The sequence below is a fragment of the Oncorhynchus clarkii genome, chromosome 17 (assembly GCF_045791955.1).
Source record: "Oncorhynchus clarkii lewisi isolate Uvic-CL-2024 chromosome 17, UVic_Ocla_1.0, whole genome shotgun sequence".
Taxonomy (NCBI): Eukaryota; Metazoa; Chordata; class Actinopteri; order Salmoniformes; family Salmonidae; genus Oncorhynchus; species Oncorhynchus clarkii.
In genome coordinates this window covers 21,919,190-21,946,702 of record NC_092163.1, presented here as the reverse complement: position 1 = coordinate 21,946,702, position 27,513 = coordinate 21,919,190, and the positions used below count along the sequence as shown (strand labels likewise).

The following is a 27,513-nucleotide window of genomic DNA, read 5'->3' as shown; positions in this document are numbered from 1 at the left end:
GCTAAAAATGACTTAATTTAATATTTTTAAGCGTATAGAGCAGGGGTACGAGGTCCGGAGCCAGCTGGTTTTTGTTCTACCTGATAATTAAATTGCACCCACCTAGTGTCCAAGGTCTAAATAAGTCCCTGATTTATAGGGGAACAATGACAAAACAACACAGTGGAACTTGCTTTGAGGGGTATAAAGTATACCTTTCTGTTACGGTGAGGTCAAATAGTATTGTTCCGAAAGTGCTTGTACATGGTACAAATCTGAAAAGATGCACAAAAAGTTTGAGTGACAACCAGACATTTTTATTCCTCTGTTCAAATAAATATAATCAAACAAGAATACACATCAATACAGGTGCAACTATATATATATTCATATAGAATTGAAAAAAGTTCAGTAATTTTCCTTTTACAAATAGTACAACTTCCTGGGTCATCTGAATATGTTACAAAGGCAGAGCTAGCAGAAGAGCGTAGAGATCATTGGAGACAAAATGGTGGATTTCATCCAAGAAAGCAGGCTCAAGCTTTTTTTAATCATTATTATTTTTAAAACACTTTTTTGGAACTTAAGGCAGACAAGTGGATTGCACAGGACGTTCTGGTGTTTTTGAAAGCATGCAAGGCTCAGACAGACACGCACGCTTTTCCTCTAAGATAATATTTTATCTTGTCTATTTCCTTCATTTTAAGTCAAGAAGGAACAGCTTGTTCAATCTCCATAGCGTTCACATTCAAGGCGACATTAGCGTTGCTATTTATGTTAGCATAAGCATCCGACAGCTACCACTGACTCAATTCCTACTTACTGGACCCCATGTCTACCTTTGTTTGATTGGATAGAGATTTTTCTTTTACAAAACACGTGTTACAAAGTATTACACAGGTATTGTCTGGCTACCGATTGTTTGATCTTTGCACATAAGGCAATCTTTGCTTGTGACATTTTCTAACTAATATGGTGGAAAAACTCAAAAGGTTCTTTGACATGATAGAAAAGAAAAAAAGGCATTGTAAAATCTTTGGTCCACATGGTGAAATACCTACTTCAGACAGAAATAAAAGACGTATAGTGTGGGGAGCATTAGGGCTGTTTTCCTAAAGAAGTTAAATCCGCTTTTGTGTTTTGTTTCCTTGCCACGATAATAACGAGTATCACGATACTGGTATCGTCCCAGCCCTAAAGGGTATGACGGTTTAAAAAGGTTGCGCGACGTTAAATGCCATTACGCGTATGCATTTTGAATTGATTTACACGGCAAGCTCACCAAGACACCAGTGAACTTGACCACCATGGGAGAACAAATCCCACCGCTCGTTTCGATTAGCTTCTTTTCACACCATTGGCTGCATTCTCCATTATACTTTAACAGTACTCTTCTCCAACATGGCAGTTTCACAGGATGACAGCTTATTTAAGTGAACTATGAAACAAATACTGGTTTTGCTTTTACATTGCCATGAAAACACCTCTTACACATTTGGGATTGCCGTCACCCTGGCAAGTCTCGTCTTTCATAAAACCAATAAAACAATAGGATAAGAATAAAACACCAGGAACCGTTCTGCCACCAAATAGAACAGGTATGAGAGAAGTGACGCAAGCTTATCGTTGTCAACAGATGCACAATCCGCAAATTGTTCCTTTTTCACATTTAAACGAGGCTTTATATAATACATTTGTGATGCGCAGAAAGACTGGATTGCCACGTGGAGATGTTAAAAACACCCCTAAACAGCTAAATGCACAGACAAAAGCAACAGCAGACACAGTTGCTCACATAGACGTTCGTTCAATACAGGCACTCACTCACACAGAAAAAAAAGGTTACACCCCTAGGATAGCAAAACGCAGTATGCTTAAGTTTGTGGTCGTAAAAGTATGGAATGAATCCTAATTCTCGGTATCATTTAGCTGCAACTGGCGACCACCAACAAACAAGTACTCCCCCAAACACACCAAAAACACACACACTGATGGGTCTAGCTCACAACTAGTATGCCTGAAATGGTGAACACTTTCACCCACAATAGTAAAAACAAACATTTAAAAACAACGAAATGGAGGTACAGATTTCTCACATTGAGCGCTATGCTCTATGGAAAGACGAGACCTAGATTTAGAAGGAAGGGGAGAGAAGAAGAGTTATACATAGAGGGAGGAGGGGATGGGGGTTCAGTGTCTATCCTGAAGTCCCTGAACTTGATCTTATTCTGGGGAGGAATAAGACTATTGCAGTTCCCTCTGGGCTTGCTCCACCTGGTGGCTAGGTGGTGGTAGTGCTGTTGAAGGGTGTTACCTCTTCTCCTTCAGCAAGGCACGGAAACTATGGAGCTGGTGGATGCTTGTGGAGAGCCTAGCGAGAAAACAGAAGGGGGGAGGAGATGAGGAGAGAAATAGATTAAGAAACTATTTATGACAATGTATGCAATATTTGGCAATATTTACTAAATGTATGTCATGCTAATAGTAATTTGAAATGGCAAGACAGAGAAAGCGCGAGAGAGATGCTAACACTACTTGAATGTACCAATTCCACAGCACATGGTTTATGAACTGATACACAAAACGATACCGGATTCAAAACTTCAAATTTTTAAATTCTTGCAACCAATAGAATGTAATATATATGGGGGACTGTCCATATGTAGCTTGTTTTTGTTCACAGGTCCAGTAATGGTTGAAGAACTGCAACATTTACCTGGCGCTAACGCTGCAGATAGCAATACTTAGTGATTTGAAAAGTCAGTCAATCAATAATAATAACAATAATTAAAAGATACCATTTTTTTGCAAAAAGTATTATATTATACTTTTAGCAAAAAAATGTATCTTTAATTTACAATCTGTAGAAACTATAAGAATAGAAAGGTTCAGAACTTTTGTGAAGCATCACTGCACAGTTGAAAAATATATGGCAAATAGAAATCCAATATGGATGGTGTTGAGAGATAGATGGAGGAGTTGAATGGAGCAGAAGGGTGGGACTAATAATAACACAACAAATGCAAAATATTCTGTGTCTGTAAAATGTATATAGGTTCAGAACTTTTGTGAAACAGCACAGTTAAAAATATGGCAAATAGAAATCAAAAATAGATGGGAAAGGTTGAGGGTAAAGGATGAGGGTAAAAATGTATATAGTGTGTATAAGCTGGAAGTTGAAGCCTAAGTGTTATTGTTTTAGTTTAATCCAATTAGGGGAGGGGTGGTAGGATTAGTGGAAAATAATATGAATCCCCTGTCATGAGGCCAACTGTGTTCATTACGTACCAAAGGGAACAAAACAGACTGAAACCAAAGGACTATCTGTATTTTTCCAGCATGAAATTATCATTTTTGTTTTCCATTTTAAAACATTTTCCATTGTGTGCCCTAATGAACACCACCCAGTTTCCAAGGCAGTAGTGCCAGCCATAAAGACACAACGTGTATAAAAGTGGTATCAACCTCCCAAAGCCGTTGAGCAAGGCCACTATCTCCTGGCGTGTCAGCTGGAAACCCTTAGAGGGGCTGTGTTCCGGTAGGTTCTTGATCTCCTTCTCAGAGAAAAGGATCTTCAACGCTGTGCCCAGCCCTTGGGTCTGCAATGGGGTGTTGGGGAGCAATAGGTTTATCATGTGAGAAAGCCTGAGATCTCACACACGCCAATCCATGATCCCACGTGGTTTACTGATGATAAGGTTTCATGAGCGTATAATTATTTTAACGTTTCTCAATCCTGGTCCTGCACACTTTTAATTCAACTAATCATCAAGTCTATGAAGACATTGATTGTGCTATCCTGGCCCCCCAGGACCCGGATTGAGACACTGCCAAAATGGTTGAAACGTTGTCGCCCGTGAACCACAATGGGAGCGTAGATTTCAATGTTCAGAGTCTCTTTTTACCTTATGAACATATTTGATATCCAGTAAATTGCTCAGAAACGTTGAATGTGGATACTGGTGTGTAATATATTCCTATACATCATCAGATCTAGCACTGTCCCACGATATAGGGTACAATTCCATATGGCTCCTTCCTCTGGACTTTACTCAAAATCCATTGGTTTTGGTTATTGTCCTAAGGGTATTGTTACTGCTTATAATTTGTGCCGGGATCAGTTTGAAATCAGAAAAGTATCCTTTTAATCAACAATTTAAGATGTATTTTCCACAGTATGTATTAAACTGAAGCAAGTTGCACTGTAATTTGCAAAGTAACTAAATAACCCTGATATAAAGAGAAATAAAGGAAAAATTGTCTGATCACATCTACAAATAGCACTCATTGCATAACAGCTAACTATAGCATAGCGGATAATGGGTAACTACCGCTAACAAATAACCATGGGTCCACAGGTGACAAAATGGCGTACCTGTAGCTTCCCCCACAGTCGACATTTACTGCAGCCCACACAGTCCATGATCCGGGAGATGTTTTTAAAATGTAGCCGGAATTCCTCCTGGTAAAAACGAGGGGAGAGAGACTGAATGAATGTTTCAGGCTTTGCATCCTGTGGGGGTATGAGCTAGGCTCAATGTGGATAAATAGCCTGCAAACACCTGCATTAATTCAGTGTAATTTGAACAGATTTAGTCATAATCAGTGAGGCTGAGGAATTAAACACACACACACACACACACCACAAGTCATTTGTCATTAGCTTAGCTATTATGACTTCATGTCAGCCTAAATGTACATTATGTAGGTCTACTAGGCCGTATCATGAATGTGTCAAGTCAAGTTCAATGGACGCGTCAAAATCATTATACAGTGCATAAAAAAAAAACACTGTCTGTTGACCGAATACTGGCTCATTTAGTTAGCTGCTCGCGCAGTGAGCTAGCACAAACGTCTGTATAGACACATCTGCTCTCTACAGTCCAAATTAAGTCCCACTGTACAAAACTATGGTCGCGACCAAACCATTGAGATACAGGGTCAAAAGTATTCTACGATTTGCTTATGGCAAATATAAGCATGTTAGTTAGCATTGCTATGTGGTACCTATAGTGAAATGAAAGTGAGATGCGTGGACTCACCTTCAACGTTTTTGCTTCGATCTTCTGCCCAGCAAACATGGACTTCTCGTCAAAGTGCATTGGGAAAGCTCTGGGAGACGAGAATAGACGGTTATTTCAAAGCCAAGACAATATCCGCTCTAATTCACAGTCAAAACCGACCACTTGAACTGAAACTCATGGTCTCATTGAAGCCCTGGAGTTCAGTAGGGCGAAAGATCCTTAAGACTCAATTGGTCTTGTGGCCTGGTTGGTCTAGCTGTAATGCTACAGCCTCTGGCACATGTCTACAGTGTTGGCATAGGTTTGAATCCAGCCTACTGCAAATTTATCCACCATTTCTCGATCTTTCTTCACTGTCACCCTCCTCTCTCACTATCTCTTCTATAAATATATTTTTTAAATTCCTTTATAAAATATACACTACCGTTCAAAAGTTTGGGGTCACTTAGAAATGTCCTTGTTTTTGTCCATTAAAATATCATCAAATTGATCAGAAATACAGTGTAGACATTGTTAATGTTGTAAATGACTATTGTAGCTGGAAATGCCAGATGTTTAATGGAATATCTACATAGGCGTACAGAGGCCCATTATCAGCAACCATCACTCCTGTGTTCCAATGGTACATTGTGCTAGCTAATCCAAGTTTATCAATTTAAAAGGCTAATTGATCATTAGAAAACCCTTTTGCCATTGTGTTAGCACAGTTGAAAACTGTTTATCTGATTAAAGAAGCAATAAAACTGGCCTTCTTTAGACTAGTTGAGTATCTGGAGCATCAGCATTTGTGGGTTTGAATACAGGCGCCAAATGGCCAGAAACAAATAACTTTCTTCTGAAACTCGTCAGTCTTTTCTTGCTCTGAGAAGTGAAGGCTATTCCATGCCAGAAATTGCCAAGAAACTGAAGATCTTACAACGCTGTGTACTACTCTCTTCACAGAACAGCACAAACTGGCACTAACCAGAATAGAAAGAGGAGTGGGAGGCCCCGGTGCACAACTAAGCAAGAGGACAAGTACATTAGAGTGTCTAGTTTGAGAAAGACGCCTCACAAGTCCTCAACTGGCAGCTTCATTAAATAGTACCTGCAAAACACCAGTCTCAACATCAACAGTGAAGAGGCGACTCCGGGATGCTGGCCTTCTGCTGCTGTTTCCAGCTACAATAGTAATTTACAACATTAACAATGTCTACACTGGCCTCCCGGGTGGCGCAGTGGTTAAGGGCCACCAGAGACTGGGTTCGCGCCCAGGCTCTGTCGTAACCGGCCGCGACCGGGAGGTCCGTGGGGCGACGCACAATTGGCCTAGCGTCGTCCGGGTTAGGGAGGGTTTGGCCGGTAGGGAAATCCTTGTCTCATCGCGCACCAGCGACTCCTGTGGCGGGCCGGGCGCAGTGCGCGCTAACCAAGGTTGCCAGGTGCACGGTGTAGCCTCCGACACATTGGTGCGGTTGGCTTCCGGGTTGGATGGCGCTGTGTTAAGAAGCAGTGCGGCTTGGTTGGGTTGTGTATCGGAGGACGCATGACTTTCAACCTTCGTCTCTCCCGAGCCGGTATGGGAGTTGTAGCGATGAGACAAGATAGTAGCTACTAAAACAATTGGATACCACGAAATTGGGGAGAAAGGGGTAAAATTATTTTAAAAAATATATATAAAAAACAATGTCTACACTGTATTTCTGATCAATTTGATGTTATGTTAAAAATATATATTTTCTTTCAAAAACAAGGACATTTCAAAGTGACCCCAGACTTTTGAACAGTAGTGTATGTAAAATAAATAACAAAAAACTAACTTGGTCTCGTTGAAGAACTGCAGCAGTAACTCTTTGGTAGCTCGGTCCTCTTGACGGTCACCCGTGTACAGGTTGACGAAGGCTCGATCAAAGTAGGGCGCCACCTTGGAGAGGGCGCGTAGCTCGATCAGGTAGAGAAAGTAGAGGTTCTTGAGGCGCCGCGTACCCTCGCCCTTGGTCTCGGCCGGGTCGAAGCGATGGCGGAACTCCTGCACATTGGGGCCCCACAGGGACTTGCCCCAGCCCTCTGACGAGAGCAGGAGTGAGTGAATAGTGAGGGTTACATTGCCGTTGGCACAACGTTATGACGTTAGGGTGAACAATTGGGACCACTGATTTTCAACCTTTATGCATTGATGTTACGAAGAAGTAAACACAGTGAATCAGTTATACAAGGATAAAACAGACCCATATGAAGGTATCCCAATACAAGAACACTTACAAAAGTAGAGTAAATATACAGAAAATGCTCAATTGGTTTCACACAAACACGAATACACCACACACACATTACTACAACCAGAGATAGAATCCGCCACCCAAATTGCCACGGTTCATCATCAAAATTGCCATAGAATAGAAGAAGCACCTCGAGTCTAAGAATTATAATTCTATGACCATATAAAGCTGATGACTGTTTTGACATCTATCTAGAGGATGTGGTCTGTTTTTCCTACCGTCCAATAGGTACTCTGCACACAGGTGGATGTTGATGCTGCTGTGGAGACCAGAGATGAGCCGGTAGAACACCCTCTTCTCCAAACACAGACCTAGAAGGGAGGATGGGGCGAAAGAGAGAGAGAGTGTGTAGAGCGGTGATGGAAAGAGAGAGGGGGGAGTGGTGGGAGAAAGAGGAGAAAAAAAGAAAGCTTGAGACATGCACACACACCCCTAGTTCAGAAAAATTCTGCCATCACTGTGTATGTGTGTTGTCGACTCATCGCATTTGAGTGACTAGAGTCCCCTCTCTTGGTCCAGTAAGTGTGTCTGCACGTCACAGGACATTCACAACAAAGGCTTATTTCATAGTCTTCTCTATACTAGAGCCAAGGAATATAACTGTGTTTGGTTTCTTTGTAGCCCACCCCAATAGGTTTCCATCACTACTGTCTGCCTGGGAAAAAAAACTTAATGAAGGCATACAAAGTGGGAACTTTTTTTTTTTGCACCCTTTTCCCTATATTGTGCACTACTTTTGACCAGCGCCCCCAAATGTAGTGCAGCATGATATAGGGAAAATATGACATTTGGGATGCAACCTGAGAGATGTTGAAAACCCATTGTCAAGAGAAAATGTTGAAGAGAGAGAGCGTCTCGGCTGAAGTAGTTTGGATGTGAGTGGCTGTTCTGAGTGGTGTGGTTAAGGGGCATTCGACGATGACTCGTAACATTCAATTGATTCTGAAACGGACTAAATTACAAATAACCCCATTCTAGTGGAAATCATTTAGAAGTTTCTACCTGTCCTGTGGTGTCTCATACAGGGAAATTACTGTAGGTTGTAACAGTGCTGATAAAAGATGTACCACTGCTTCATTCCAAAATATATTGTGTGTTTGAAGTGAAAATAATGCTAATTTAACGAATTTTTTAAATAATTTGATGAGATAAAAATACATTTTTAAAGTTACCTTCCAGCCAGTTGTAGAAACCTTCGCCTGCACGGATACAAGACGACAATAGGCCTCGTGTCAGTTTGCATTCATGAAAGCATATTATAAACAGCACAATTCAATATACATAGATTAACATGCATAAATTCCAACTTACCGTCATCATCTCCTCCTATGGGAATGAAAAAATACAAAAGAGAGAGGAGGACAAAGGCATGTTACACACGTACTGTGGGCTATTAATATTACACATGCATGAGGACACGCATTCACACAAAGACATCTGGAGGAGAAAACTCTACAGTATTTACTTATAAATAACTCAAGTAACACTGCAAGGCAAACGAACAAAATCCCTGCTTTAATTACCACCATCAACAATCTATTACCATCAGGTAAGCTGATAGAGAGAGGACATTAGCTATTACACAGAAGCTGAATATGCACACACACATTTCTAGAAATGATTCTGGAAACAATATGAAAACTATTATTATAACCTAATAGCGAAGTGAAAGCATGTGAATACACAGGGCAAATGTAAATCAAAAATAGCTGTTGGTTTAAGTGTGTAAAATACAGGCCACCCTGACAAGGACAATGGAGACAAGACAGTCCAAGAAGAGCATCCCTTACCTCTGGGCGGAACCAGTGGGTTAAGGGGCCGATACACTGATCTGGGCCTGCAAACCACAAACAATGCGCAATCAGACCCTATACTGGATTAATCACTAGACATACAGTCAGGTCCATGATTATTGGCACACTTGACAAAGACGAGCAAAACAAATAGGAAACAAATACTATAAAATAAAAATTAATAATACAAATAGTGAGCTATATTGTATCTTCAAAGTAATTGGGAAATTATATTATTTTACACTAATACAATTGATGATTGGCACCCCTGTTTTTAATACTATAGCACCCTCCCCTTCTAAAATTCTTTGAGATTAGATAACACAGTAGCAGGGATATTAGACCGTTCCATATCATTCTCCTGCGCTTATGGACTTGCCCTCTTCAATTCAAACCCCAGGTTTTCAATGGGGTTCAAGTCTGGAGACCGATGACCATTGCAAAATGTTGATTCTGTGGCTAACCATTACCTTGCGGATTTTGATTAGTGCTTCGGGTTATTGTCTTGCTGGAAAGTCCACTTGAAGCCAAGGCAGAGGCAAACAGGTTTTTAGGCAGAAATGTCCTGGTACTTGGTAAAGTTCATGATGCCGTTGACCTTAACAAGGGCCTCAGGACCAGTGGAAGCAAAACAGCCCCATAACATCAAAGATGCACCACCATATTTTACCATAGGTATGAGGTACTTTATTGCATATGCTTCCCTTTTTTGATGCCAAACCCAGCACTGGTGTGCGTGGCCAAAGAACTCTATTTTCATGTCATCTGACCATAGCGCCCCCTAGAGTTTGATAGGAACCTGTGCTATGGTCAGATGACATGAAAACAGAACTGCAGTAAAATATGGTGGTGGATCTTTGATGCACACATGCAAATAATTATGGACCTGACTGTACATCAGCCCATCGAAGAGAGGGAAGCTGAAATATTTCAGCTAGCTACAGATTAGGGAACATGTCCCTCGTGGTGTGTGTGAGTGGACCGTGCGCAAGTAGGCATGTGAGAGATTGAGTTAAAACCTCTACTGACTCCCCATCCCGCATACGGGAGCGTAATCATCCCCTGACACTAATTAGCATAACGCAACGGACATAAATATCCCTAGAAAATATTCCTATTCATGAAAATCAGAAATTAAATATATTGAGACACAGCTTAGCCTTTGTTAATCACCCTGTCATCTCAGATTTTCAAAATATGCTTTACAGCCAAAGCTAGACAAGCATTTGTGTAAGTTTATCGATAGCCTAGCATAGCATTTTGTCCAGCTAGCAGCAGGTAACTTGGTCACGAAAATCAGAAAAGCAATCAAATTAAATTGTTTACCTTTGATGAGCTTCGGATGTTTTCACTCACGAGACTCCCAGTTAGATAGCAAATGTTCCTTTTTTCCAAAAATATCATTTTTGTAGGCGAAATAGCTCCATTTGTTCTTCACGTTTGGCTGAGAAATCGCCCGGAATTTGCAGTCACGAAAACGGCGAAAATATTCCAAATTAGCTCCATAATATCGACAGAAACATGGCAAACGTTGTTAATAATCAATCCTCAAGGTGTTTTTCAAATATCTATTCGATAATATATCCATCGGGACAATTCGCTTTTCAGTAGGACCGATTGGAGTAATGGCTACCTCTGTATTTTACGCGAGAATTTCTCTGGGGGCATCAGGTGACCACTTGCGCAATGTAGCCGCCTACGGCTATTCTTCAACATGAATGCGTAAAACTACGTCACAATGCTGTAGACACCTTGGGGAATACGTAGAAAGCGTAAGCTGGTTGATAGCACATTCACAGCTCAATAGGAACTCATTGGAACGCAGCGCTTTCAAAATATGGGGCACTTCCGGATTGGATTTTTCTCAGGTTTTCGCCTGCAACATCAGTTCTGTTATACTCACAGACAATATCTTTACAGTTTTGGAAACGTTAGAGTGTTTTCTATGCTAAGCTGTCAATTATATGCATATTCTAGCATCTTGCCCTGACAAAATATCCCGTTTAAAACGGGAATGTTTTTTTTTCCAAAAATGAAAATACTGCCCCCTAGAGTCGCAACAGGATGTTATTAATGTGTGTGTAAAGCTGCATTAGGAGGCATGTGCACAAGTTTATTTTTGTGTGTGTGTGTGTGTGTGTGTGTGTGTGTGTGTGTGTGTGTGTGTGTCTCTCACTTGAAGCAGTTTTCCTCGTAGATGCTGTTCCACACTCTCCAGGCTGAGGGGCCCTTGTAGCCAGTGTAGCGCTCTGGGTTTAGGAGCAGGTCCACATAGTCTGCATCTGGTGACGTCTCATCTGACAGAAGAAAGGTATGAAGAATGAGAGAACATTGGGATGGATGGATAGATGAATCACTTTCACTATTGAGATACACCTTATAAAATCTCTTGTCAATGTTAAAGGGGTATTTGACACCAATAACAAAATGTGTCCGATGTTTTCACACCTCAAAAAGTGACTTTTACACTAAATGCACACTATTAGGAGAGCATGAGACGCTCCTACTAATTTGAATGAAACCTGGATGTAAGACGTGCGGCTTCACGAGAGGCTCGCGTTGCTGAGCGTATAATCTCAGACACCCAGAACTAAATATTTTCGGAATTTCATCAGATGCTTGATTATGTTCTGGGGGGGGGGAGACGTGTTAGAAAATATTCTAACGAGACTAGAGAAGTCTCCACCTCTCTAAACAGATACTCTCAGACAGTTACATGCGTTTGCCATCAAAGATCACTGAGCGTATAATTAAGTTCTGGTACTATTTCCAAGATTTGTAGCGTAGCTCACGCCCAAGAACAATTGATAAAAGCGGTTCTCACACACTGGCCAAAAGTTCCCCTTCCAGTCTTAGAAGAAATACACCGACCTCGATCCCATACAAATGGAAAAGATAGGCACCGTCTAAAAAGTCAATAAGTCTCTTAGGTGGAGAATTGAAGTGTAAGAAGAGTGGGCCTTACCATCTAGCTCACAGAAGTGGTCCTGTGCGTCATCGTGCCGGGCCCAGTCCTCAAAGGCCTCTTTACTATAGTTACTATAGGAGGAAGAAAAGTAGTACAGAAAACCACTCTCGGACAATGCTTTCATTCATCGGAAATAACCACCATGTTTTGCAGTGTTGGTTTAGTAATTTCTTATCAAAACAGATGCCCATGTATGTATGTATGAGGCCTTTTAGGGAAGTAGCATGCGTGTGCATTTGCTCTTACCTCAGGGTGCTGTTAATGGCCCCCAGGTCTTGGGCTTGTTCACAATCTACTATGTCTGTGTTGGTGTTGGCTACCTGGGAGTACTGGCCACAAGGATAGAAAGATAAAATAGCATTAGCTAGAAGAAGTAAGATAACTTTAAAGAAAAAATCTGTAGCCTAAGAAAAATGCTCCAGCTGGGTCGTTCAATTGGATTTAAATCACTTTTTGATGGCACCCCTTCTGATTTGAACCAAACCTTCCATACATATTTGCCCATGGTTACTTTTTGGACCTGAATGCCAAAACAGATAGACGTGCTCAATGTTGAACCACTTCGCATGCTCTCACTACTGGTGTCACCCAGGGCTCGGTTCTAGGCCCCATCCTCTTTTCTCTCCATACACCAAGTCACTCGGCTCCATCATATCCTCTTATGGTCTCTTCTATCATTGCTATGCAGATAACACTCAACTTCTTTTCTCATTCCTCCCTTCTGACACCCAGGTGGCGACACGCATCTCTGCCTGCTTGGCAGATATCTCAGTTTGGATGTTAGCCCACCGCCTCAAGCTCAACTTTGACAAGACAGAGCTGCTCTTACTTTTGGGGAAAACCTGCCCGCTCCAAGACGACTCAATCATGGTCGACATCTCCACGGTGTCCCCCTCCTAGAGTGCACAGAACTTTGGCATTACCCTGGACAACACCCTGTCGTTCTCTGCAAACATCAAAATAGTGACTCGCTCCTGCAGGTTCATGCTCTACAACATCTGTAGAGTACAACCCTTCCTCACACAGGAAGCAGCGCAAGTCCTAATCCAGGCCATCGTCCTATCCCGTCTGGACTACTGCAATTGTCTGTTGGGATCCCAGTTTATGCCATCAAACCTCTGCAACTTTTCCAGAACACTGCAGCCTGTCTGGTGTTCAACCTTCCCAAGTTCTCCCATATCACCCCACTACTCCGTAGACTTTGGCTACTTTTTAAGTAAATACCTGTCGTCAACTTGTGCAATACGTTAGGACACGTATTCCCAAACTGGGGTATGCGCAATGCCGTCAAGGGTACACCAAATAAAAATGTGATTCACATTTAATAAAAAAAAAATCTTCACATTTTCAAACAGTACATTTATATTTTCCAACGCGGCTATACATTTGGGTGAAGTTCCCCCCCCCCCCCTCACCTGAGTTGTCTCATTTCACTGCCGAAAAATAAAATCAAACCATCTAGTGTTCAGCGAAATAACAACAAGATGTCAAATGCAGGTAGCCTAGTCAAAAAATTTACATCCAATCACATTAACCATTACTCTCTCACGGGAAACCTTCACTCTTGCGCAGACATTTAGAAACGAAACATGACAATTTGAAAAGAAGGCCACAGGAGTTTTTGGAACTTCACTATATCACATTTGACATTGTCCGTAAGCTTGAGTTCATTTGCACACAAAGAAATCATACAATGATGGAAAGACCTGTGTGTTGTCCTTGTTAATGCAGAGAAGAGCTCCAGCATCTTAATCATGGCCTCAATTTTGTCCCGCACATTGAATATAGTTGCGGAGAGTCCCTGTAATCCTAGATTCAGATCATTCAGGCGAGAAAAAGCATCACCCAGATAGGCCAGTCATTTGAGAAACTCGTCATCATGCAAGCGGTCAGACAGGGTGGAAATGATGGTCAGTAAAGGAAACTTTAACCTGGTCACTTAATTTAAAAAAACGTGTCAATACTTTGCCCTTGATAACCAGCGCACTTATGTATGTTGTAAATGCATTACATGGTCGCTGCCCATATCATTGCATAGTGCAGAAAATACACAAGAGTTCAGGGGCCTTGCTTTAACCTCTTTCACTATAGTGTCCAAAACGTCTTTCAAGCTTTCAGGCATTCCCTTGGAAGCAAGAGCCTCTCGGTGGATGCTGCAGTGTACCCAAGTGGCATCGGGAGCAACTGCTTGCATGCGCGTTACCACTCCACTAGGTCTCCCTGTCATGGCTTTTGCGCCATCAGTACAGATACCAACATGAGCAGCAGCTACTTTAGGCTACATACCGTATGTGGAATTCCCCCGAGAGAGTAACGTGATTGGATGTAAATGATTTGACTAGGCTACCTGTATTTGACATTGTGTTGTTATTTCGCTCCACACTAGATGGTCTAATTTTATTTTTGGCAGTGAAATGAGGCTACTCAGGCGAGAAAAAAACCTCACCCAAACGTTAGAAAATATAAATGGACTGTAAACATTTTTTTTTCTTCTGTTTTGAAATGAGAATCACATTTTAATTTGGCGTACCGCAGTTTGGGAATACCTGTTTTATAAGGATTACAGTACGACTAAAGGAGTCTGTATTGAAAACATGCCCACGTCAAGGGAGATACCCATTTAGGCAATCCCTAGCTGCTGGGCTGCTCAGTCCTGGCCCTGAGGGTGTGCCGTCCTGTGGGTTGTCACTCTGATCTTGGCCTAACACAACCGAAACTAATAATTTATTGTTTCACTAAGATCCTAAAGCTGAGTGGGGTGTGTTGGTTGGGTTTGGGGACTGCAGGGTGTTGGACCCCTAGGGACAAGACAGGGCGACCTAGCTATATTGTGTGCAAGTAAAAAGAGCTCTACACTTTTAGTCCCATGAGATTAATTATTTGTAAGATTTGCGGTTTCTGTGTGTTAATGTATATTTAAGGTGCGTTTATTTGTTTTTTTTGTTTCCAAAACTTTCCCTTGGAATTAAGAAAATTAAAAGGAAATTGGTGGAGACTGGTGGGGGTCAGGCATGCAGGTGGCTCGGGCTGGGTGGTCGTTCTGGCTGAAATTTGATATAGAGGATTTCTTAATGAAGACAATTTAAAAAAAACATTTTAAAAAAAGACTTTTGAAGAGTTTGTTAGGTGCAACACAATATTTATTATTGAATTACCGTCGATCTAGCTCAGTCTTATTATTCACTTAAATGTAATTATGATCTCCTACCTAGCTTGACGACTGTGGGCATTTATGCTGACTTTTTGTTCTAAATGGAAATGACATATTGAATTGTGTAAAAATGCAGGCAATTAGCTTTAGATGCCCCAAACAAATTCACCAGGTTATGCCCCCCCACTTCTAAAACTAAAGTGGTGGCCCTGCATGCAACAAACTGAGTAGCGTTCGAGTTACTTGTATAGTTTAGGTAAGAAACTGTACAAAATATGCTCGTTAGCATTCTTTATGAGCATTCTTTATAGCATTCTTTTATCAGCCTCCAGTATTTATGCTGCAGTAGTTTGTGTCGGGGGGCTAGGGTCAGTTTGTTATATCTGGAGTACTTCTCCTGTCTTATCCGGTGTCCTGTGTGAATTTAAGTATGCTCTCTCTAATTCTCTCTCTCTTTCTCTCTGAGGACCTGAGCCCTAGGACCATGACTCGGGACTACCTGGCATGATGACTCCTTGCTGTCCCCAGTCCACCTGGCCGTGCTGCTGCTCCAGTTTCAACTGTTCTGCCTGCGGCTATGGAATCCTGACCTGTTCACTGGACGTGCTACCTGTCCCAGACCTATTATTTGACCATGCTGGTCATTTATGAACATTTGAACATCTTGGCCATGTTCTGTTATAATCTCCACCCGGCCACCCCTCATAGCCTGGTTCCTCTCTAGGTTTCTTCTTAGGTTTTGGCCTTTCTAGGGAGGCATTGCTTGCTGTTTGGGGTTTTAGGCTGGGTTTCTGTACAGCATTTTGAGATCTCAGCTGATGTACGAAGGACTATATAAATACATTTGATTTGATCCCTTAGTACTTGTTAGCATGTTGTTAGCATACTGGTAAGTGACATACATATACATACATACATACATACATACATACATATATATATATATATATATAAATACCTGCAGTCAACTTGTCCACTAGGTAATAGATAAGCCAGATTGCGTTCATCATTTCGGCCGTTAAAAAATATTTTTTCATTATGAAACTTATCAGTACTAGTTCCCCAAAAACAGCAGTTTGAGCCAATCATGTTTATTTACAAAGAAGCACAACGAGCAACATGGGTGAGTCACTCCTGCAGCACAACTTAAGTGAGGTGATCAAGTTACACTTGTATGAAATTCACTACTGTTTGCCAGCTATATATCCTATAACTATTAAATGATCTATAAATAAATTATCTCAAGCTGGGTTTTTACTAACTTGTTCATTTTGATAACTTGCTAATGTTAGCTTGCAAGATCAAGCTTCTTGGAGCAGCAGAGAACATCACCTCTTGTTTTAAGATCGCTGCTGCCTAATATTTGTTTTGTGTGTGCTACAAACGGTGTTTTGCCATGCTTGCATAACTTTGAGCTGGGTTGTCTGTCCTAGTAGTAAATGTTTGCGTAATTTAAAAGCTTATATCAAACTCAACCCATCTTTTCCAGTGATGAAGACGTGGATGTCTCATGGTAAGGAAGGGTATGCAAAATGGGTCATCTTTGAGCACCTTGATCTCCTAAATGTTTTAGCATTCAAGCCCAAAAAGCTACTTTCTGACCACTACCATAAATATGTTTTAAACATTTCGTTAAAATCAAAAGGGGTGCAGTCAAACGGTGATTGAAATCAAATGGAACGACCAGTCTTTCATATCAATTAGGCTAAATCCTTCATATACTACTCTGCAGACTTCAACTTGAGTTCTTCACACACTGTCTGCAATAGGACTAAACTTTTCAAATAGAAAGTCAATCAAGAAAATAAATGCCTGAGGGGCTAAACAAATAAGTTAAGCTAATGCCACTAGCAACGAAGCATTAAAAGCTAAATAAACAACTCTAATGTGCACAGTCAGCTAATGTTTCGTCACGACCTCACACACCTGCTGTGCTTTTTCCTGCGGCATGGCCACGTCGCCGGCCACATAGCGTCTCTAGCCAACGCTGCCTAGAATATGCTAGACAGTTCTCCCTCTGTGCCTTCAGCTGTGGGAGATCACCACCACAGCTCTAACTGTGAATTTAATCAGCCTTTTTCCTCACACGTCTCCAGTAGCACACTTAACGCTAACCCCTAACATTGGGGGTGATGTGGCAAAAATCCTCATACAACAGACCACACAATAAGGGACCAGAGACCTCGGGAGGTCAAACCAGATGTGGCTAATAAACTACTGTACAGTTTTGAAGAGCTGTCTGGCTTAACGCTGTTGGTTGAAAATCTATGAGATGGGGTCGATTTCATTAAAACTGCTACATAATGTAGCCTATAGCCATGTTACTACCCCTAGCATGTGTATAGCCCCTGCTGGAGTGGAAAGTGTGAAAAAGCCATGGGACTAAATACACCAAACAAGGCGCCCATTGAAAAGCTCAACCGATGTGTCCAAACATCAACTTTTCCCACTAACTAAAGATGTGGCCGGATTTGACCTTGACTGGCAATCAGTCCAGATGTCCAACAAACACTGGTGGGTCAATACAAGATAAACAGAAGGCCCTACGCCAGAGTTGTGTTCATTAGGGCACGTACAAAAAAAAAAAACTTTGCAGAAGAGAACAAAAACAAGCAGAGAGTAATGAGCGATTTCAGTGGCCACCAAGTACGGAATCAGCAGCCAAGACAGACAGAGACTGCGTCCCAAATAACAACCTAGGCCCAAAGGGTTCTGGTCAAAAGTAGAGTATTATATAAGGAATAGAGTGCCATTTTGGACATAACCTAGTCAGAAAGTGCTGGAACAAGCACACACACTATTTACCTGGCCACACTGTGACAAGGCAAACAAACGCTTGCTTCTCTTTCCTATTTCTGTCTGCTCTCTAGAGGTAGCCTAGCCTACATGTACATAACACTCCAGAGACCCTCAGGTAAAATCAGATATAAAATAGAACATATCCAACTATTAGAAATCCTTCTAGCCATCAATTTAAACAGTATTATCTGTTTAACGTACTCCTTTGCCCTAATTCCCTTTAAAACATAGTTAAGCACACTCCTGTTTCTTTGCCATATTGCATGAAAATAAAGAGTGCATATGGTACATTCTCTTTCCCTTTCATTTTAACGTGTGTGTAGAGTGTGTTTGTATTCATTAGAGTTGAATGGCTGAGTGAACGTTGCCTGTCTGTCTGGGGAGTGACCGCCTTACCCTATTGTAGTTTCCAGACTTAATTCCCACTGGAATCTTGCTCTGTAAACAAACACACACAAAGAAAACCGATGGGACTGGTGAAGATCACTGTCAACAACGCAGAACGCAGGTCGCAGAGGCTAAGCTATAACTAACAGAAAACACAGATTAGAATACAAAGACTCGGGAAACAGTATATTAACAATTGTAAATTAACCCACTAAGGGTTAGGGGCCCTTGCCCCGGTCTCTTCTTGTAGGCCTAGAACTAAAATAATTAGAGTGATTAGCAATATACTAATAATAGCTCCACCTTGTTGTAGCCTACGTGGAATTTTCACCACATTGCCAATACTTATTTAACCATTTCAGACCTACAGGAGGTGCCTGTGGGTAATGAATACTAGAAGTCGATTTGGGGACCAACGTAGATAATTGTGGGTCAGTTGAACTGACCTCTGGACAGGGCTCCACTTGGCAGTCCTTGATGGAGCAGTGGCCATCGTCGGCCCAGAAGGGACAGGGCCTATTCAGGTTGACCTGTGGAGAAGAGAAGAGTTGGGATGGCATGGTATATGCTATGAAAGTGACTGCGTCACACAGAGATGTGATGTGTTGGAGACAGGCAAGACAGAACAGCTAGACTAAATTCACTGTTTTCCCAATTTAGACTTATATGTATGAGCATAAGCGTCTCAAATAATGATGTTAACAAATGACTCAGATTCTCTTTCCGTTGACACGTTCCAGAGACGAGCTCCGTCGTAAACGCCACAGGGAATAGTCGCTGCTGGTGACCTTTTTCCCCCAGTTGTGCTCGTCATTGGAGACGTCAACCTCATACGAAGGCGACAGTGTGAGGAGAATACTTCATAATTAGAAAAAGGTGACACGCTGTCTGCGGGTTCAAAAGCATCGCTCGGTCAATGGGATGGTGACTAGTAGAGCAGATTACTAACCAGCGGCAGACAGAAAATTATTCGGATTATCACACTAGGGGCCAGATGAGTATTCTGAAAATATTAATGGATGTTCCTATGAGTCCATTCTTCCTTTTCAGAGTTCCTGATGGGATGTTCACAGTGAGAAAAGGGCAATACACTCTGCCTTTAGAATGAGGTGGCTTGGTGTGTATGAATGGTGTATGAACGCAACAGCTGGACTCACACAGCGATTGTTCTTTTTTACTGTCTTTGTGAAAAGATTAAGTGACTCGATGGGCCTCAATGTTTCCTTATGGATGCTAGGTGTTGGGAAAGCGTTCGAGCAGTTATACAAATGTACCAGCACTCTGTCCCCTGTTATCAGAGAGAATGATATATTTGCATCAGGTTCTACATATGGGCAACTCGTAAGACTGTCTAGAGAAGCAAAAGAGGATGATTGGGAAAGAGGGATGACAAGGTTTGTCAGCACTGGACTTGACCTACTGCATTTTCCTTTAAGATTCAGTTACATCCACACGGTGATGTCATCCTCGTGCATTCTTTCTAATACCTAGGTTTCAGTATGAGGAGCATCTAATTTTCACACTTATTGTACCTGACAAGTATCACATACCATGATTGAAACGCACGGTCAATTCGTTTTTGCTGTAACAAGGGCCCAAGCATGTTTTTCCTGGTCAGGATGTATTCATTAGAGCACACTGTTTTGCAACGGAAAATGTTTTGCAACAAAAACAAGCCTTTCTTATAGAAGGGTTGGCTTACAACGTCACAAAAATGATGCGTAAGCATCAATGAGGCAGAAGGCCGTGTGGGTTTATGATTCTGAACAGTCAGATAGCTAGCAACAATAACAAGAAGATGCCATGTTGGGAATCGTAGGTGGCTCGTTTTAGCTCGGTGCGATGTTGTTTTGACTCATGTTATGCCTATGCTAATATGGCTAAAATTAGCTAGCTAGCTAGCTAGCTAGCTAGATATAACCAACAACTAACAATTTATTTGAGACCATAAGCTCATTTATATATTTTTTCCAACATGTCAACAATCTAAGCTAACACAATGGTTTTGTTGCTAAACAACCAACCCTATGGGACAAGTTCAGGTTAGTCCCATCATATTTCAGCCCATTTGCATCCGTTTGGTTCCTAGTGAATACACCCCTGGACATTATAATGTAAACAAGAGTAGCACAATTCCAACAAGAACATTAGTCCCAAGCGGAGACATCCTCTGCAAGACTAACACCATCATTAAGTTTCCCGATGACACAACAGGATTAGTAGGCCTGATCATTGACAACGATGAGACAGAGACCTGGCCGTGTGGTTCCAGGACAACAACCTCTCCTTCAACATGATCAAGACAAAGGAGATGATTGTGGACTACATGAAAAGGAGGACCGAGCACGCCCCCATTCTCATCGACAGGGCTGTAGTGGAGCAGGTTGAGAGCTTCAAGCTCCTTGGTGTCCACATCACAAACAAACTAACATGGTCCAAGCACACCAAGACAATCGTGAAGAGGGCACATGGCGGATGTGTTGTTATCTACCTTTACCACCTGGGGGCGGCCCGTCAGTAAGTCCAGGATCAAGATGCAGAGGGGGATGTTTAGTCACCTCTGCAAGTCTATTTAGTACTTACCCTGTAGTACCTGAAGTAGTCTCTCTCGGTCAGCTTCTGAATGCGGGGGTAGATCTTGAAGTTGTTGAAGACATCGATGCTCTCGATGTCACAGAAGCAGTCATCCAAGACGCCTGTCAACTGAGGGAAACCACACAGAGAACGCCTTAAGAATTAAGGTTGTACACCAGTGTTAATTTTAGTCACACAAATAGTGACTAAAATATTAGTCAAACAACGATTTTTCAGTGGCAATTGACTACACCATAACTGACTAAATAGACCCAGGAAAAACAATAACTAAACAAAAAAGATTGTTCATTTCAGTTGACTAAAACGAGACAAGACTAAATTATCTCTGTAGGTAAAATCAGACTACTAGGTGGGCTGGACAAGCGTTTTTGGAGAGATTGAGAGCTTTTCAGTGATAAGCACAATTAATACTAACAGTATTAGAAGCGCAGCATGGCTCTGTTCAGCAGTGCGAAGAACCCGCCACACACAGCCTAGCCTACATCAGCTGGTGAGCTGCAGGGGAAAAAACGATGAGTGTGGGCAGGTTAGGCAGACAGGTTCTGCTCAAGCACCACTGCCAATTAAACACATCGCACAGGTGACTCTTTTGTTTCTCTGTAGCTAACCAGTCACCCTTTGCCTGGTTAAGAAACACATGCTGCTTTACGAAATTAAAAACAATAGCAGCATTAAGTTTAATAGTAAAACTAGTCTAGCTTGTTTCTAGCCATTACCGCTCAAAATAAATGATCCATAATAGCCGCGCTATGTTCAATCGTGCATTGGCGGGCCGCATTTTACATTCATAAAGCACACCACTACATCTTGTTGGGGTGAAATTGCACAAAATAAAATAACGCAGTGCGTTATGGGATAACACTCCGCTCTGAAGCAGCGTTGACTTGTCAAAGTGGCTATCGGAGGGTCTAATTATGGAGGGACCCTAAACCCTCCATAATATTCCCAAAGGGGGGGGGGGGGTGGCAGAGATAGAAGGACAGAACGAGGGCAAAAGCTGGCTTGCAAATGTTAACTTCCTCTTACACACATTTAGCCTACTTTAAAACTGCCCCCTACTCTAAAACACAACAAAACACTTAAGCAGCATGACGACATTTGTCCCTAGCTGCCGGGTTGAGGTTGTTGGCCAAAATTTGGTTACCAAAACATGTACCATTCTCCCTCCACCTTTTCATACATTTGATACCTGCGGACAACCGGCTTAACTCCCCCATGCATAATGAAATAGACCAACTGCGTCGGTCTGGTCCAGAAGACACCTAAGTCTTCCCACTCTCTCTCTCTCTCTCTCTCATCATAAAGTATTCAGGTCTAGAGCCAATCAATGCAAATGGTGTTACAGAAAATATATTTGTTAAAAACTCATTTCAGGAGTATATTCTAACTACAGTCGTATGAAAGGTATGTGGGTCACTGTCACCAAAGCAGAGACATACACTATTTTATAAGAACAAGTTGCGCAAAACTGCATGTTGCAAGAACTCTATGAAATTAAGTTCTCTTAGCACTGTGTAGACTATTCAGTCACTTTCACATCAGTGGTTGTGTGTCATGAGGAGGTGAAAACCGGGTAGCCTATCTGACCAGCTGTTACTGACAACTAGTTTCACAAACTGGCTACTATACAAAGAGCAGAAAGACGTTTCTCTTTCAGTTTATTCTATGTCATTGTGACAATATGTCAGAAATGTAACTAACAGTTGTACATTGACACAAGCATCATCATATAGCCCACAGCTGGAAACATAACCATATATCTGACCTCTGAGTGTAGCTGTCCAGAGAATGTAATGGGAAGCAGTGAAGCCGTCCATAAGTAACAAAGTCCTCTGATCATGCTGGTGAATTCAAAACCATTGAGTGGTTTCCCTGGTTGTTGTTAATTAAAAATATTTGTTTAATTTGCCTATTTCTCTGAGGAGCTGCTATCTTTAACAATAGTTTCAAATTACAAAAATAAGACCAGCCTTAGGGACTGCTGTATCCTACTTCAGACAGGTGAGAGTTTGCCAGAGTTGATGGGAAGACTCTGACCTAACCTGGGGATGAGCTGTCATTTCAGACCACTTATTTTCCTCGTGCATAATTCTCCTGCCCAGGCCTAGCCTCCAAACAAGATGTGTCTGCAGCTGTCAAACTTAGTCCCGCCTCTATACCTGACGTGTGTAGTCTTTACTTCGATTCAAGGACATTTAAAACAAGTATTACTCACGGAAGAGAAGACTACATGTCCCACAAACTCATTGGAAGGAAACTTTAGTATGGCCAATCAGACGACACCACGTCTCGGTCTTCTCATATTACTCATGTGTGTGCAACTTGTTAGAAATAATAAAAGGCACGTTCCATAGTATAAAAAAAATGGATTGCAGTATGTGGGTCAAATCAGCCGTCGATCACATACACAACCACTCATCTTAGTACCTAACTAATTTCGAACGTCGGCATGAATGACAAACATCAAGAAAACATACACCGCAATATAACATTGCACGAGATAGGCATACAAAACACGCGTGATACTGGAAGTGGCAGATTTGGTGAATTAAAATCAGATATTCGCATGATAAGGGAAAGTTCGACTATGATTTTGAGTTGAGATGCGCACAAGCACGAGATATTGGTTGTGTCAAATTACACTGTACAGCAATTACAAGCAATTACAAAAAACAAATAGTTGGCTAAGAGTATCTTTATCCACCCATTGTAGTGTTTCGATGTGCAAGGCGAAATAAACAATATTGTTAGATGTTATGCCCGGTTGTCCATAAAGTTGGATAAGTCAGTGTTAAGGCGCCAGCAAGCTATCTCGGTATGATGACGTCAAATTAACGTGACAGTAGAAAACGCTAGTCATTTAGCCTTTCCAAACGGACATTGATATTGCAAGTTGGATGAACTTACGTGACAAAAACAGCTCTGGTCTTGACTGTCAGGAGCATCTTCTTTGGAAGAATATTGGTTGTTGTACGTTTTGACTCTGTTGTGAAACCAACCCAGAACAAAGACAAAGTCCCCAAATAACAACCACAACAAAACCAGAAGTCCTGCGGATTGTATCGTGTTTTTTATCATCACTGATGCAAATGCAACGTGCCAGGAAAGACAAAAACAAAGGACAGTTTTGAAATGTAACTGGATAGTTGGCAGGCTAGCTAATGATGATGTGCTACTAGCTAACGTCGTTTGTTGTTGCTAGTGCGCACTACCTTACAGCGGAGAAAATCTTCTTCGCTTGTCGTAATGATAAATGAAAGTCTCCAACCAAAGCTGACAGCTGTACGACTGTATCTTCAGAAGTAACTTGTGATAATGTCTAGTATCACCAGTAGTCGTTGTAAATAATGTTTACAAATCCAAAAATCCCAAGTTTTGCCATCTAAAAAAACAGTTGTCGACCCGAGACGATTGAAAAAAAATCAGCTACGGAAAGCAAAGGGGTACAGGTGAAGGACGTACGGTAAAAATGAATAAAATGTTACTGCGTGTTTTACATCCTGTGTGTATACATGTGAAACGCATTCAGGTGACTAGTTATAATAGCCTAATGAAAAATATACTGTAATTTGTGGCAGTGTCATTTTTGCAGCACTAGCTGATGTATTTTTTTCATATCTAGTCTCCAGTTAGATTTTCCTTAGGCCCTAAGCGTTAAAACATTGTCAGTGATGATTTGCACTGAGTTGGAAGAGGTTGGCCAAAGAGACAATATCGAGATCTCTGCATCAGACCCTCTTGGGGAAAGGCTAATTGACTGCAAGGCTGTTTGGTAAAAGGAGGAAGATGCTGATCCCTCCTCAGAGAATGGAGACTCTTCCTGGTCCTTTGCCAATTTTCCGAAGTGTGAGTAGGAGATCCTCACTCTGAAGGAGGAATGAGTTCCTGTAGAGCAGAAGCCAGTCCAGGTCAGCCTCCCCCTGTCCAACCAGCTCGTCACAGAGGACACTCTGCTTGAAGTGGCTGAAGTGGAGGACCATGATGATGCCGATGACAAGGAAACTGAGGCTTTCTCTACTGCAAAGCTAAAGTTCTCTGCCTGGAAGAGGTTCCGCAACTACCTGAGGAAGAAGACGAGATCTTCCTCAGAGCAGACCCCCAGGGTGGAGAACCTGGACCAGGACAGGCTGCTGGATGCCCTACTGGCAGTTGTTTGAACTGTTCTGCAAGAGAAAATAAAATGGCATTCTATTTTGCCTTGCATATAATAATTTTAAAAAGTGCCCTTTCACACCTGGACAAAAGGAACATCTATGTGGGAATGCTATTCTTTGACTACAGCTCAGTGTTCAACACTATAGTGCCCTCAAAGGTCATCACTAAGCTAAGGACCCTGGGACTAAACACCTCCCTCTGCAACTGGATCCTGGACTTCCTGACGGTCTGCCCCCAGGTGGTAAGGGTAGGTAACAACACATCTGCCACACTGATTCTCAACACAGGGGCCCCTCAGGGGTGCGTGCTCAGTCCCGTCCTGTACTTCCTGTTCACACATGAATGCATGGCCAAGCACGACTCCAACACCATCATTAAGTTTGCCGATGACACAACAGTGATGCCTGATCTCTCACAATGATGAGAGAGCCTATAGGGAGGAGGTCAGAGACCTGGCAGTGTGGTGACAGGATAACAACCTCTCCCTCAACGTGATCAAGGCAAAGAAGATGATTGTGGACTACAGAAAAAGGAGGACCAAGCACACACCTTTTCTCATCGACGGGGCTGTAGGGGAGCAGGTTGAGAGCTTCAAATTCCTTGGTGTCCACATCACCAACAAACTAACATGGTCCAAACACACCAAGACTGAAAACGCCTATTCCCTCTCAGGAGACTGAAAAGATTTGGCATGGGTCCTCAGATCCTCCAAAAATTATAAGCTGCACCATCAAGAGCATCCGCCTGGTTGCATCACTGCCTGGTATGGCAACTGCTCAGCGTCTGACCGCAAGACACTACAGAGGGTAGTGCGTATGGCCCAGTACATCACTGGGGCCAAGCTTCCTGCCATCCAGGACCTCTATACCAGGCGGTGCCAGAGGAAGGACCTAAAATTGTCAAAGACTCAAGCCACCCTAGTCATAGACTGTTCTCTCTGCTACCGCACCACAAGAAGTTCCGGAGCACCAAGTCTAGGTCAAAAAAGGTTTCTTAACAGCTTCTACCTCCACGCCATAAGACTCTTGAACAGCTAATCAAATGGCTACCCGGATTATTTGCATTGTCCCCACCACACCCCCCATTTTTACGCTGCTGCCACTCTCTGTTTATTATCCATGCATAGTCACTTTACCTCTACCTACCGTTGAAATCGGAAGTTTACACACACTTAGGTTGGAGTCATTAAAACTTGTTTTTCAACCACTCCACAAATGTCTTGTTAACAAACTATAGTTTTGGCAATTCAGTTGTGTCATGCACAAAGTAGATGTCCTAAGTAGTTTTTCCAAAAATTGTTTACAGACAGATTATTTCACTTATAATTCACTGTATCACAATTCCAGTGGGTCAGAGGTTTACATACACTAAGTTGACTGTGCCTTTAATAAACAGCTTGGAAAATCCCAGAAAATGTAATGGCTTTAGAAGCTTCTGATAGGCTACTTGACATAATTTGAGTCAATTGGAGGTGTACCTGTGGATGTATTTCAAGGCCTACCTTCAAACTCAGTGCCTCTTTGCTTGACATCATGGGAAAATCAAAAGAAATCAGCCAAGACCTCAGAAACAAAATTGTGGACCTCCACAAGCCTGGTTCATCCTTGGGAGCAATTTACAGGCGCCTGAAGGTACCACATTCATGTACAAACAATAGTATGCAAGTATAAACACCATGGGACCACGCAGCCATCATACTGCTCATGAAAGAGACGCATTCTGTCTCCTAGGGATGAACATACTTTGATGCGAAAAGTGCAAATCAATCCCAGAACAACAGCAAAGGACCTTGTGAAGATGCTGGAGGAAACAGGTACAAAAGTATCTATATCCACAGTAAAACCAGTCCTATATCGACATAACCTGAAAGGCCGCTCAGCAAGGAAGAAACCACTGCTCCAAAACCACCATGAAAAAGCCAGACTACGGTTTGCAACTGAACATGGGGACAAAGATCATACTTTTTTGAGAAATGTCCTCTGGTCTGATGAAACAAAAAAAGAACTGTTTGGCCATAATGACCATCAATATGTTTGGAGGAAAAAGGGGGAGGCTTGCAAGCCGAAGAACACCATCCCAAACGTGAAGCACGGGGGTGGCAGCATCATGTTGTGGGGGTGCTTTTCTGCAGGAGTGACTGGTGCACTTCACAAAATAGATGGCATCATGAGAAGGAAAATTGTGGATATATTGAAGCAACATCTCAAGACATCAGTTAAAGCTTGGTCGCAAATAGGTCTTCCAAATGGACAATGACCCCAAGCATACTTCCAAAGTTGTGGCAAAATGGTTTAAGGACAACAAAGTCAAGGTATTGGAGTGGCCATCACAAAGCCTTGACCTCAATCCTATGGAAAATTTGTGGACAGAACTGAAAAAGCATGTGCGAGCAAGGAGGCCTACA

General features: G+C 42.0%; 1 protein-coding gene across 2 annotated transcripts; it reads right to left on the bottom strand.

Moving 5' to 3' along the window:
- Positions 1–274: 274 nt before the first annotated feature.
- LOC139370527 (ERO1-like protein beta) lies at positions 275–24,384 on the bottom strand. 2 transcript variants are annotated; one of them, XM_071110075.1, is made up of 16 exons: positions 23,862–24,384; positions 20,943–21,062; positions 18,806–18,889; positions 18,369–18,410; positions 12,269–12,351; positions 12,020–12,093; positions 11,231–11,351; positions 9,052–9,098; positions 8,573–8,587; positions 8,434–8,460; positions 7,480–7,572; positions 6,803–7,049; positions 5,022–5,091; positions 4,355–4,441; positions 3,445–3,578; positions 275–2,350 (listed from the first exon to the last, which is right to left on the bottom strand). In XM_071110075.1, the coding sequence occupies exons 1-16, from the start codon at positions 24,030–24,032 to the stop codon at positions 2,290–2,292; spliced, it is 1,476 nt and encodes a 491-aa protein (XP_070966176.1). In that variant the 5' UTR covers positions 24,033–24,384; the 3' UTR covers positions 275–2,289. The 2 variants fall into 2 exon arrangements, with proteins under 2 accessions (XP_070966176.1, XP_070966177.1); XM_071110076.1 differs by lacking the exon at positions 23,862–24,384 and adding an exon at positions 22,720–22,927.
- Between the last annotated feature and the right edge of the window lie 3,129 nt (positions 24,385–27,513).